Source organism: Lacerta agilis, chromosome 13 (genome assembly GCF_009819535.1).
Source record: "Lacerta agilis isolate rLacAgi1 chromosome 13, rLacAgi1.pri, whole genome shotgun sequence".
Classification (NCBI taxonomy): Eukaryota; Metazoa; Chordata; class Lepidosauria; order Squamata; family Lacertidae; genus Lacerta; species Lacerta agilis.
This window is the reverse complement of record NC_046324.1, coordinates 4295503-4309814: the sequence shown is the minus strand read 5'-3', so window position 1 is coordinate 4309814 and position 14312 is coordinate 4295503. Positions and strand designations below refer to the sequence as shown.

At 44.7% G+C, this 14312-nt stretch overlaps 1 protein-coding gene across 2 annotated transcripts in view; it reads right to left on the bottom strand.

Annotated features, from left to right (window-relative positions):
* USP3 (ubiquitin specific peptidase 3) overlaps positions 1 to 7148 on the bottom strand; it is a 42261-nt gene extending 35113 nt beyond the window's left edge. For both annotated transcript variants that reach the window (XM_033166426.1, XM_033166427.1), the window contains exon 1: positions 7020 to 7148. In XM_033166426.1, the coding sequence (XP_033022317.1) occupies positions 7020 to 7110 (91 nt within the window). In that variant the 5' untranslated portion in view covers positions 7111 to 7148. The remainder of the gene's footprint in view (positions 1 to 7019) is intronic.
* Positions 7149 to 14312: the final 7164 nt, after the last annotated feature.

Below are 14312 nucleotides of genomic sequence, written 5' to 3'. Positions count from 1 at the left end.
ATATACAAGATCTCAAAGTAGCTGTCTTACTACAAAGGAATTTCAGAAATAGACTGGAAAGAGAAGTTGCTGAATTGCAACTAATTACCAAACTTAAAACCATGGAGAGACCTGGTCTGAACCAAGAGATTGGATTCTTATCTCATTTTACATGACAAAGCTACCGGTATCTTTAGCCATCTCATCCCTTGCTTTTTCCTGTAAGACCAATTGCAGTCGTTAACAGTCGTCAACAGGTTTTCCACACCTAACAGCCAATCACCCATTCCCGCCACCCTTCTGAGTAATACCCCTCCACACTCTCTTACTACCCGTGTTTCTCCTAAAATAAGACACCGTCTTTTTTTTTTTTGCTCAAAAAAACACAGTATGGCTTATTTTCAGGGGATGTCTTATTTTAACCGTGTCGCATCGGTACGCTGCATAGCCACGCCTCCCCAGGCTGTTTTAATGGGAGGTACCACGTCACTATGGCTTATTTTCGGGGTATGGCTTATTTTTGGGGAACGGCTTATATTTCGCAAATGCATAGAAATCCTGCTATGGCTTATTTTATGGCTATGTCTTATTTTAGGAGAAACAGGGTATATATAAGGGTCTGGTGACTTCTGTTTCAGTGTATCTGAAGAAGTGTGCATGCACACAAAAGCTCATACCAAGAACAAACTTAGTTGGTCTCTAAGGTGCTACTGGAAGGATTTTTTTATTTTTTATTTTGTTTTGACTATGGCAGACCAAGACGGCTACCTACCTATAATAATTGAAGACATTGTTATTAGTCAAGAGATTAGAGCTGAGTTGGCCTGCCTGTAAAATGATTCAGCAAATACTCTCAATGAAATGCCTATTTGACCTTGGTCAAATATTCCAAAAATGCCACTATCATATTATTTTGTTATGGTTACCATATGTTAGAATGACTACTCATGAAGATGCTTGCTGCTGAGCCCTGCAGCAGTCAGTGCTAGAAACTGAGATATAAAAGCTAGAAGCTAAATAGCACCTTAAACCTAGGTTACGGGCCCAACAACGGAATGTTTAGGCACACTTTTTAAATAACAAGAACACAAAGCTGAAAATGAATGGACTGCAACTAAAATATTATGTTCATTTTTCAAATGGTCTATTCCTTCCCCTGCCCCCCCCTAATATTCTTAAGAGGGTCTCTTCTCCAGTCTTCAGAGAGTAGCTGAAAGTAGGGAGGTGGAAAAGGGTCCTCCTTTCCTTCCACTCTGCAGTTTTAATCTGAAATTTTAGGCACAGTACTGTGCCCAGAGCTCAGAAACTGCTCATAATGAAATTCCCTGTCACAAAATGCACCTAGAACAATGGGAGTTTCAAACACTGGCACCAGTCCTAGTCAAATCAAGCAGTGTTACAAAGCTTCCCACATTGACTACCTGCTATAACTGCAAACCTCTCCAAAAAGGAACACAAGCAAGTCCTAAGTGGCAAAAGTGAGTGCTTAGTGGAGAGCTTCAGGCTAGAATTGGGGGGAGGGGGCAGGTGCAATTTTTTACTCAAACCATGAGGTGGGCCAATAGCACAATCACCAATCTTGCCTCACACTGGGTGCAGTGTTCGAAACTCCCATTGTTGTAAAATGTGTCTAGAACAGGGAATTTCATAAATGCGAGCAGTTTCTGAACTCTGGGAGCAGTACTGCACCTAATATTTCAGATTAAAACTGCCACTGCTGAGGGTTTGGGAGGAGAAATTCCTTCCCGCTAGATTTCCAAGAGATTGCTGAAGTGTCAGGCAAGCTGATAGGTTCCACCTCTCAGCTGGCCTTACAGAAAGGCAGTGTTTAGCTCTAAGCAGCCTTGGATTGGCTGCCCTTAGGCTAGAAGTACAGCTGCCTTTTCCCTCCATCCATCCATCTCATTCCCATCTTGTCTCATCCACTGAAAATGGGCAGGGAGCAAAGCTCTCACTGCCTTGCCTGGCTCTTTCCTCAAGAGAGTTGTGAAACTCTCCCCACACCCATCAGCCTTCATTGAAACTGCTGGAGGAATGGGCTTGTCTAGAGAATTAATTGCACAAGAGAAATCAAAGCTTGGGTGGAATTTCACACATGTGGGAGACGGAAGGAGAACTAGGGAGAATGATCTAGACAGGAGCAGTGGTTTTCTAACTTCCCATCCACAGTGCACTTGAAAACTGCTGAGCATCTTGGTGGACCACTTACGGTAATTATTTTTCTCTCTGTTTAGCAACTCTAATGCACTGTACTTTACAATGTTAAGGAATTCAAATTGTAATACAGTACAATAAAATGCAATGTATAAGAAACAAAATAAGCAATTTGGGCACCATTTTTTTGGGGGGGGGGAAGGGTTTTCAACCCTGATCTGGATCTGCCTGTTGCTCAGAAGTAAATCCCAACTAAGTTCAACGGGGCTTCCTCTCAAGTAAAATGTGCATGAATCGGGGACCTGACAACTTTTCTTTTGAACTCAGTACAGAGGATGAGATGGTTGGACAGTGTTCTCGAAGCGACTGGCATGAGTTTGGCCAAACTGCGAGAGGCAGTGGAGGATAGGGGTGCCTGGCATGCTCTGGTCCATGGGGTCACGAAGAGTCGGACACGACTGAACGACTGAACAACAACACGTTGTGTTTAGGTTTTAGCTGTCTTGTTTAATGTAATTTTACTGTATGATATGCTTTTAATTTGAAATATACTAGCCAGTTAGTTATGATGGTTGAAGTAGCGCATGTTAAAGTGTTCTCTATTTCAGACTCTCACAGTGATGTTTAAAATCAAAACAAATTTTGGAGTGGGATCACTGAAGAACACTTAAGTCTTAGGTTTGCGAATTGGACACTCAAGGTGGGTTTCTCTACCATCAGATGTATAGGCCTTTAATATGTGTTAACTGTAGTGCCAAAAAGATATATTTATATGAGGGAAAGAGGGTATAGGGAGAATCCATGGCTTGTCTGCAGAGTGGAAAGAAAGGCGGACCTTTTTCTGCCTCCCCACTTCCAGCCGTTCTCTGAAGACTGGAGAAGAGACCATCTTAAGAATATTAGGGGGTGGGCAGGGGGAGCATGGCTTTGTTTTTTGCAGTCTTCAGATGAGGACTGGACCTTGTGAAAAATGAACACAATATTTTAGCTGCAGTTCATTCATTTTCAGCTTTGTATTCTTGTTATTAAAAAGCGCACCTAGACATTCATTTCATTGTTGCGTCTATAACCTAGGTTTAAGGTACCATTTAGTTTCTAGCTTTCATATCTCAGTTTCTAACACTGGCCAGAAGGTGGATCCCATGGTGAGTCTCATCAGTGGACATAATTTGGTGGTCTCTGGTTAAACAAAAGCTTTATTCTAAACACCACAAAAATGAGGAATAAGTACAGCATCCCCAAACAGTGCCAAGGAATGAAGTCACATCTGTGCTCATTAACTGTATTTACTATATTTAAATTCCCAATTCAATTATAGTTCTCTATATGACATATGAAGTAGAATTAAAACAAGATAAAATCACAAATTCATTACAATATGAAAACAGCAGTAGAGCAATTATAATGAATGCTTTAAAAAGTAGTAAAATACAACCATAAAGAAACAGCAAAAAATAAGAATTAAGAACAGCAGAGGTTAAAATTACTGTCTCACTATAAGAACAGCAGTAGCAGAGAAACTGAATGCCCAATTAATGACATCCAATATAGGCAGAAAAGTATGTTTTCATTAGAAATGTTTACAAACCAGCCCAGAATATATTATTTGTCATCTTGTATAAACACAAAAAGAAAGGGGGAAAGTTCCCACACTTGTTCCCTTTATATGTCTATGGTACCGGTATAGTATACAAATAAAAATAACTTCTGTCCTCCTCTCCTGAACTACCAAGAACAAACTTAGTTGGGTCTCTAAGGTGCTACTGGAAGGAATTTTTTTTTATTTTTTTCTGTTCAACAGGGTATTCCCAAAGGAGTGTAACACCCACACAAACATATGCATACACACACGCAGGAGTCTATTGGAAATCCACTTTGCAATACAGTACATCATAAACTCCTGGCCTTTCTAGAGCGTTACAAGCACGATTGATGTTTTATGGACTGGAAGAACCATGGGAGGGCTGAGACTGCAGGGAGGGAAAGGTGGTAATGAGAGGGGAGCTTTATCAAACAAAGCTTATGGAAAAACTCTGGCATCCTGCAAAACACTGCTGCATTTGTGTAAGTGCACTTATGTTAATTTACATATACAATAGACAAAGATGTATCTGGCCCTGTCTCAGCAAAACAGCAACGACAACTGTACTCTTTAGGAGTACAATTGTAACATCTTCCAAACTAATTCAGTTTTGCAGCTAATTCCCCCAAATTATTGTCAGGATATTTATACAAACGTCAGACTTACAGGAAGCCATTTGCAAGGGGCAAGTAACACTTCCATGTGGACAACTAGCTTGTCAGGCCCTAAGGACAGCTCACAGTACAGTGTTACCTTGGTTTACTAACTTAATCCGTTCCGGAAGTCCATTCTTAAACAAAGGCGTGCTTTCCCATAGCAGCGGGGGATTCAATTTACAAATGGAACACACTCAACAGGAAGTGAAATGTGTTATTCCACGGCAAAGTTCACAAACCAAAACACCTACTTCCGGGTTTGCAGCATTCTTAATCTAAGTTGTTCTAAGCTGTTCTTAAACCAAGGTACCACTGTACAGTATACTTTTATAATCAGCAAGATACTGACACTGATACTTTTTATTACCTTCACCTTTGGTAATGTTATCTTCCTGACCTTCCTTGAGGAAGAGGAACTTCATGCCAATGATCTTGCTTAACACATTTGCTTGCCTGAGCTAATAGATCCGCCCCTTATGGCTAAGCTAAGTTTGTAAACATATTTCTCAAAGTTGTTTTCTTTTCCAGTGCTTTCATTTACACCTTAGTTCTCCTACAATATCACATAGTATAATAAATTCTGCTTTAACACTGCATGTTTTACAGAGTAATATAACTGGTTTAGCCAAAGGCAGCAGTAGTACCTACCACACCTTAGCTCCAGGATGGAGTTGCACAGGAGATTCAAGCAAACTAACAGCCTCTCTCAAACACAAACACCACACTTAAGAGCAGCCATGTAGCTTTCCTCCATAGAAGGAAACATCAGAAAACAACGTTAGCAAGGTTTCCTCACTTTAGTGACAAGATGCAATCCACAACCCACTGAACTGCAAAACTCCTACTGAGTTTTGCAAATTCAAAAGAGAGGCTTTTCAAGTACAACTCAGACATTTTAGAGAAAAAGAGAAGTTACAAGAGCACAGCTGAAACACTGTAAAATACCCTACTATTGATTTTCTTCCTACTTGAAAGGTGAAAACAACTCAAAGTGAAACAACTGAACACAACATACAGTACGTACTGTACTCTGTTTCCATGAGTGTACTGAAAATGTAAAGCAAGTGTCTCAATGTTTATTACCACCACGAAATGAACAAAAGGCCAAATACAGAAAGTCTTACATATGCACCACAACACACATCTCAATTATGTAAATATTGACTGAGGCCATGTGTACACACAGAGGAATCATGTTACCCAGCATTTCCTGTTGAAACTTTCCCTCCCCATGTTTTATTGCGCTATACCCACCCTCCAACATACTCTGGCCCAGTTCACTGACATGGCCTAAATTCAAAAATACAAGAGGCACCTTCCAGTACATTAAACACAAACAGTCTCTGCAAAAACCAACCAACCAACCAACCTTTACTGCGGTCATAGACCAGACAGCAAAGTTAGCAACAGAAACACAGCCTCTTCAGCCTCGTCTTTGGTGGGTTTTGTTTTTCTCGCTACTGCTCTTTCACTGCAACAAAGAAGCTAGAAAGAAATTCCTGCATTCTTTCCCATTTGAAGGCAGGGAACACCTTGGCCACCTCCTCTCTCCAGGACAATGCCTTGCCTGCCAGCACATGGTCAGGATCACATCTGCTAGACTTCCCTCTCTAAGAAAGTAAGACAAGGTAGACACAACTGTAGAGGCCAAGCATTCCTGAGCCCACAGAATGGGAAGGAGAAAAATGAGGCATGCAAAAACATTCATGGATAGGTGAATGCAAAAACTACATGTCCTGAGCTTTGGGAGGTAGGAGTGCTGCAAATGATCCATCTTTCTAAATAGTCCCGCTGAGAAAGGGTCTGAAATCCAAGACTTCCTACTCCTCTTGCAGGCATCCTTTCCCTGCCCCCCCCCCCCGCCCCGGCATCAGTGGACCATAGAGAGAGAAAGGCCACAAAGGAAATGAGACGCAAGCTCAGGATTTGGGGTGGGAAGTTATATAAGGAAGCAGCCTAGTACATGCATAAGGAACAGGAGACGCACTGCACACAACAAACAGTGGGAGAATATCGAGAGATCAGAGAAAATTGCTTAATGGGATCAGGAGTGTAGAATCTGAATGCGGAGTCTCACCAGGAGGCGATAAGAAGAGGAACAGGAAATCTTACACAGAAACTGGGAAAGTGAGGCAACGGCCACGAGGCAGAGCAAATCTAGCCTGTCAAGGGTTACGGCAACTTTAAGGCAGGGAAAAAAAACCCCATCCCCAAGCAAGACCAAGAGAGACGCGTTGCCTCTTCAGGGTGCTGCACCCTCTTTGTTGCTCTGGCGTGTAAGGTGCAGGGAAGGGCGGGGCGAGGGGCAAGTGCTGTAAAGGCAAAGCTAGGAGAGAAAGGGAAGGGCCCTCAACCCCTAAAGCAACAGGGAAGTCCAATAAGGTGGGGAGGAAGAGGACGGAGAGGGAGGGGGTCGTGAGAACAGCAAAATCCGAGATTGTTTTTTTTTCCCCGGTTGGGGGGGGGGAAGAGCTCGAGAGACGGGTGTTTAAATAAAGAAGGGCGAGCGGGAGCCGTGGACGAGCGGGGGTGGTGGTGGTGGTGGAAGGGCCTGGACGTGTCCCTGGAACAAAGGAGCGGGGTTGGGGGGTGGGGAAGGGGAGCGAGGAAGATGAAGGTGCCTGTCAGCGCCCCCCCCCCCCACTCACCGCTGCAGCACCACGAGGAGGGCGATCCCTGAGGGAACTTGGCCGAGTCGGGCGCGAGGCAGACGCTGGCGCTGAGGTGAGGGCACTCCATGGCGGCGGCGGCGGCGGCGAAGGGCCGGGGCGCGACGTGAGGCGGGCGAGACGAAGCGCAGGCCGGGACTGAGCGAGGGAGGGAGGGAGGGAGGGAAGCGCGCGGCGACGGGGGGCAGGCCGGAGCCCGTCAGAGGAGCGCTCGCCCCGCCTTTTCTCTCGCGCGGGGTAGCGCCGCTACTGCGCCTGCGCCGGCCGGCACCTCAACGCCCGAGAGCCGTCGAGGCGCCCGGCCGCCATCGTGGTCTTCCTCGCAAGCGGCGGCTGCCCTTTCCTTCTGCCGCTTCTCACGGCGAAGTCCCGGTCTCGGAGGACCCCCCGACCCCCAACTTTGAGAGCTCCCGCCGCCGCCGCCGCCACCTCAGAGCTTCCAGAATCGTAGTTACGGGAACGCTACGCGAAAGGAGCCCTCGGCCAAAAAAGACAAGGGTGGGGGGGGGGGGCGGGTAGAGCAGCTCCCCGCTCGGCTTCTTGATGTTGTTTATGTGGCGCGAATGGAAACCGGAAATGAGCGGTTCTTGGCTTTGTCTCTTGGGGAGTTTGACGGCGCTCAGGCCCCGCCCCTTCCTTCCCCACCACTTGCTTCACCCAAGAATCCAGGCTCCGGGTTTATGTTCCCGCCGCCTAGTTCAGCTTTCCTGGCGACGGCTGTAGTTCCTACTGTTGCCGCTAGGGGGGGACGGAGCAGAAAACGCGCGTTGTCTTCCCTGCCGCCTTGCGCTAATCCTGAGATTAAAGCATCACAATCAGACTTCTCCCTTTTTAAATTATTATTAATTTCCACAATTGCTGCTAGTGGTCGCCTCATAATGATAGCTGAAAATGATTATCAACACATTTCCCACACACAAACACATGCACAACAAAGCAACTTAAAACAATCGCAATTTAAAATGCAGTAAAATCCAATTAATTAGTTTCCAAAAGTAGAAAACAGCAGCAGAACAAACATTTTTGTTGCTGATGATGTCCCCAGTGAGGTGTGCCTGGCACCCACTTCCACTTCTTTACAACACACATTATTTGAACCTCGACAAATATGACTTTATGATTTTATTTATTACTACATTTATATCCTGCCTTTTCTCCAAAGAAGTCAACCTAGCATACACACTTCTCCCTCTCAACAACACTGTGAGGTAGGTTAAGCCGAGAGTGAGTGACTGGCCCAACGTCACCAAGTGGGCTTCATTCGTGCTCTGGCCTCCCAGGTCCTAGTCCAGCACTCTAACCACTATGCCACACTGACTGAACATAGTGGGGCTCAAGTACCATCTAAAAATTACTTTATAAAAGTTTTCTTTTGAAGTGATTCTGCACAAACTGCAGTTTACAGATCAAGCACAAGGGAAGCCCCACACAGAGCTCATTGCAGTAATCAAGTCTTGAAGTAAGCAATTGTAAGGGAAACCTATGTCAGGAAAATTTTGTATTTAGAGGAGATAGGTCAATTGGTTTATACAATTCTTCCTCACTGCTTAGGGAGAAATGGGACTCCTCAAGCTGGGAAAGTTGCCAATCTAGGAGAAGGGAAATCTGATATGAAACCTCTGCTGCCTTTCAGGATATTTTCAGGAGAGAGAAAAAGGCTAGGGAGTAAACACTACATCACGGGACAGCAACCTTTTTCAGCCATGGGCTGGTCCACCGTCCATCAGACCATGAGGTGGGCCGTACTATATTTTTTTTGGGGGGGGGGGGATGAACAAATTCCTATGCCCCATAAATAACCCAGCGATGCATTTTAAATAAAAGGACATATTCTACTCATGTAAAAACACGCTGATTCCCGGACTGTCTGCGGGCCGGACTGAGAAGGCGATTGGGCCTCATCTGGCCCCCGGGCCTTAGGCTGCCTACTCCTGGTAAATGTATTTTGGACTAGCTTAACAGGTGGGAGGAATTTAGATATTAGGCCAGCCAGCTAAGGGTTCAAATTACATAACTCTCTCAGATGGGGTCAGACTTTGGAGCTTCAATGTAGATGCTGACCAGGAGGGTGTCATCTTCCTTTCTTCTTCAGTCTTAATAAACTACATAAAGTTTGGCTTTGGGATCTTGCATATATTGTTGCAGACTTGCAGGATTAGTGTAAAATCTCCCATGAACACCAAGTCACTTGGTTCATGCTACAGAAGGGGATGCCAGAGAAATGCAGGTTGCTCGGATCCAGAGAGCTGGTTGTTTATAAGTGGAGAGCAATGTTGATGAAGTTTGTTTTGCCCTGGAGAAAGTTAAGTATACTAGAAGCTACCTCAGGGTCCCTGATTAAATATTTGCTTAGGGTCGAAAAATCCATCTTTGTCAGAGGGCACTGTAGGGGTCCAGCATTACTGGAAAGTCTTTTTAGTGTAACTGGCCTACTGTGCAAGGCACTTTGTGTTTAAAAAAAAAAAGGCTGAAGAGGCTTCTATTTGCCTCCCTTTCCATTACAGGGATTTCCCACCCACCCAGTTATGCTGACCTACCTGGAGAAGCTGTGAGCTTTTGCATGCAAAGCAAGTGTTTTCTCACTGAGCTACAAACCCCCTGAGTACACTGCCTTGGGTAGTTTTTTGTGGGAAAGTGATGTACAGTATATTTAGAACCAATACAATCACAGCGGAGGAAGTGACCTTTTGAAATAACACTGAGGAAAGGACCTTCGGTTCCAGCAGCTTAATTTTGAAGCCTTTCAAGCATTGTAGCTGTGGGCATTGGTCTCCAAAGAAAATAAATTTTCTCCCATACTATTTCCACTGCTGAGCACCAGGGGGCACCAGGCACATGCTCCAGAACTCATACTTTTTTTAGACAGCCTTTACTTAACAACACACTAATTCATTGTGCATTGCTGTTATTTCTGCATCTTTCAGTGGTAATCCGTGAAAAACGAGATGGTCTAGAAAGTCATTGAAAACTGTTTGGTAAGTTGAAATTTCTGGTTTTGGAATACACTTTCAGATATTCTTTTCTGATAATCAGCTTTTACACCAGGCTTGGACAAACTCGGCCCTCCAGATGTTTTGAGACTACAACTCCCATCATCCCTAGCTAACAGGGTCCTGGATGATGGGAATTGTAGTCCCAAAACATTTGGAGGGCCGAGTTTGCCTATGCCTGTTTTACACAGTATTCAAAGAAACTGGGAAGTTAAATGAAAAATATATCATATTAATAAAGGAAGACAACTGACAGCCTGAGACTAAACAGCTGAGGAAATCAAATCTAAGTGTAAGTCAAAAGAGCCAGGTTTCACAGTTAGGGAACCAGAGCATGGGTGTAGCCAGGGGGCAGCTCCCCCCCCCCATCAAGTTGATAAATAAAAATACTTAACTAAAAGTAGAAATAATCAGAAGGTTTGAAATTGAAATGCTCACTGAGGTCACTTGGGTGATCTGGCAACCCATCTGAACCATGGGCATGGCTTCCGTGAACTCGCAAATTGCATCAGAGGTAACACTCTTCTGGAAGCTTCTCGTGGTTTCCAGCATTTTCTGCTGAGAGTGCGCACTTGCAGGACCTGCCTAGAAACTGTTGTTGATACGTTTCATTTCATTCCGAATCCGATGAGGACAAGTGGGTGTCCTGCCAACATAAATCCTGGCTAATATGCCCAGGAGCCAAAGGTCTTACCTTTCCAGCAACCAGGTGGCTCAAAGGAGGGACCATCTATCCCCAACCCTAGTGGCAGAGAACTTTTCCTCCTGAGAAAAACCCTTACTCATGAGCAATCCTTTATTCTGGAGCAACTGGGCTTTCAGGCATTGATTTTGTCATTGACTTGCAGCTTGAGCTTGGACCTTTTCCCATCTCTATTCTTGAGGGCTGGGGGGGGGGGCTGTGGCTCAGCCTCTCCCATCTAAATGCGCTGGGAATCTGTTGGCAATTAGATTGGATCCTCTGGAGGTGGCCCTAAGGAGCCCCCCCCCCAAATTCAGAGGGTCTCCAAGGCTAGCAACAGGGGGCCCTGCCTGCTCTCCCAGGTCTTGGGCCAAGAGTCATCATCCAAGCAGTCAGTTTCTGACTCTGGGTCAGGGCTGAGCGTGGCATTTTTAAGAGCACCCAAAATATTCTTTTTTTTTTAAATGTTTTTTACAAGAATGAATTCAAAATAATAAAAAGAAAAAAAAACTTTTACCATATCCATATATGAGATTCTCTGAATTCCATGACTCCCCCCCCCCATCCCCTGCATGGGTCCTTAACATAATTTTTCTAAAACTACATATCATTACGTTCTCCACAGTTTTCATCGCTCTAAATTATCCTTTTTTTGTTACTTTACAAGTTGTTTTTAAAGTCCAGCTAACATTTTTGTTTGTTTACAATAGTCTCCTAAGTAAGTTATGAATTTTCCCCCATTCTTTTTTAAAGTCATTATCTTCTCGATTCCCGAGTCTCCCAGTCCGTTTTGCCATTTCATCATATTCCAGCAATTTAGCTTGCCATTCTTCCTTGGTCGGAACTGTTGGTTCTTTCCGTCTTTGGGCTGGTAGCATTCCTTGCAGCCGTTGTCACATACATAAATAGTCTTTTCTGGTCTTTTGGGATATTGGAACCTATAATTCATAATAGAAATGCTTCTAGTTTTTAAACAAATGTTATTTTAAACATTTCCCCCAATTCATTATATATCAATTCCCGAAAAGACTTTGTTATCTTACATGGCCACCACATATGATAAAAGGTACCCTCCCTTTCTTTGCACTTCCAAGAAATATTGGTGCTTGTTCTATACATTTTGGATAACTTAGTAGGAGTCAGATACCACCGGTACATCATTTTCATATAATTTTCTTTCAGCGTACAACATGCTGTGAAGAGCACCCAAAATATTCGAGACAGACAGAAGAATGTTGCATTCCCTTTAAAAACCACACTCCGGCCATTTAGTTGGCTGAGTTGCACCTATATACAAACTCGGTCACTTTTCCTCTATCCTAAACAAAACTGTTGCCAAAATACTCTTACAGGCGGCGCTATTTTTGTAGCCATGTGTTCCTTGTAAACCACAGGGGCTGCCAGCATGGACCGTGTTGGTTCAATTCTTTGTTTAGCCAACTCATCAGTCAGCTCTTCCCTGTATTGTGTTTGAAACATTTGACACTGCTGGTGCTAAAGCAGGCCAGTTACAACCCCATCCTCAAATCCTCAGTCAAGCCCTGGCTGAGGCACCCAGGGGTTTGGAAAGGCCTCACTGGTCCAACCCAGCCATGCCACCATTCACAGCCTTCCCCACCAAGTTCCCGGGTGTTTCCAGTAATGGTGTCTCTTTTGAACGTGAGCCTGCTCAGCTTGCATTCATCCTAGCGTGTGTGGGTTTTTTTTTGGGGGGGGGGGTTGGCACCATTCTGAGGACCCCTTGAATCTGCAGTCCTTTCTCACATCTTTGTGGGAACATCTAAGCCCACCTAATGTGGCAGTAGGGTGGGAGAATGCCTGCACACCTGTGTCTGCATTGCTGCTCCTCTCTCTGGATCCAGGGGTGTCTGATAAAGTTGGCATCACTTTCCACGAGGAAACACAGAATCATACAGAGTTGGAAGGGACATTTAGTGAAGGGTCAGCAATGCAGAAAGGCAACTACAGCATCTCTGGCCTAGCTTCCCTTTAATTACCTCAAGTGAAGTAATTGCCTCCACCTCACAAGGCAGTCAGGCAACTTAGCGTTGGACAACTCTTGCCATTAGGACATTTCTCCTAAAGCTCATCCATGCAGAGACTTGTGAGATGGGGGGGGGGGGTTGGAGAGAAAAATGAAGAGAGGCTGCAAAGAGAAGAGAGTGTTAGTTGTCACTAGCATGATGGGGTGCAGAAAGATCTGTGGGGTGAGGGAAAGGGGGCTAGCTGGACATCAGAATAAAGAGAACACTAATGGAGGTGCTTCCCTGTGGTTAACCTTGCAGTGCCAGACTCTTCAGCTTTGCTGTAGTCATCAGTAAACACTTGCTGGGCCACAATACCTTTGCCAGAAGGCACTATTCCATGACAGCACAACAGATAAGAAACCATATTGTGCTTTGGAGATCCATGTGACAACAGCCCAATTGATTATGGGAACAGCTGGACTATATCCACATTGTTGTTGTTCAGTCATTCAGTCATGTCCGACTCTTCGTCACCTCATGGACCAGAGCACGCCAGGCACGCCTATCCTCTACTGCCTCCTGCAGTTTGGCCAAACTCATGCCAGTCACTTCAAGAACACTGTCCAAGCATCTCATCCTCTGTTGTCCCTTTCTCCTTGTGCCCTCCATCTTTCCCAACATCAGAGTCTTTTCCAGGGAGTCTTCTCTTCTCAGGAGGTGGCCAAAGTACTGGAGCCTCAGCTTCAGGATCTGTCCTTCCAGTGAGCACTCAGGGCTGTTTTCTTTAAGGATGGATAAGTTTGATCTTTTTGCAGTCCATGGACTCTCGAGTCTCATCCAGCACCATAATTCAAAAGCATCAATTCTTTGGCAATCAGTCTTTTTTATGGTCCATCTCTCACTTCCATACATTACTACTGGGAAAACCATAGCTTTAACTATACAGACCTTTGTCAGCAAGGTGATGTCTCTGCTTTTTAAGATGCTGTCTAGGTTTGTCATTGCTTTCCTCCCAAGAAGCAGGCGTGTTTTACGGTAATTTAGTGACTGCTGTCACCATCTGCAGTGATCATGGAGCCCAAGAAAGTAAAATCTCTCACTGCCTCCATTTCTTCCCCTTCTATTTGCCAGGAGGTGATGTAATGTAATCCACATTACATGAATCAAATGCTAGTGAGACATTCCTCCCATGCGGTTGAAACCACTCAGTTCTCCAAGTCAAGATATGTTCTAAACAAGAATCTGTCTTAGCTCAATTTTCACAGAACACCTGTGCCAAAACCAATATATCCTAAACCTGTATATCTCCCCCAGCGCTTCATGGATGCCCTTGTATACACCCCATTACCATGTCAAGATTTGCAACTGGGCTCTTCCCTTCTACTCCACCCTCTGCTGCATGCTGTGTGTTGCTCCTTTACTGATTTCAAAGGGAAGTGGGTGCTTGTTTTCTGCATTAAAGAAAAAGTGAATTGTCTAATTGGTTGCTGAATCTTCAATGCTGGCAACAGGACAGCAACCCCCACAGTATCTGAGGGAGAATGGCACACACAGCTCTGTCTCCCAACACCTCATTGCTGCTCCTTGCAACCCAGCAGCCATCTTACTCTGTATAATGTTAAAGCTGGCTCTT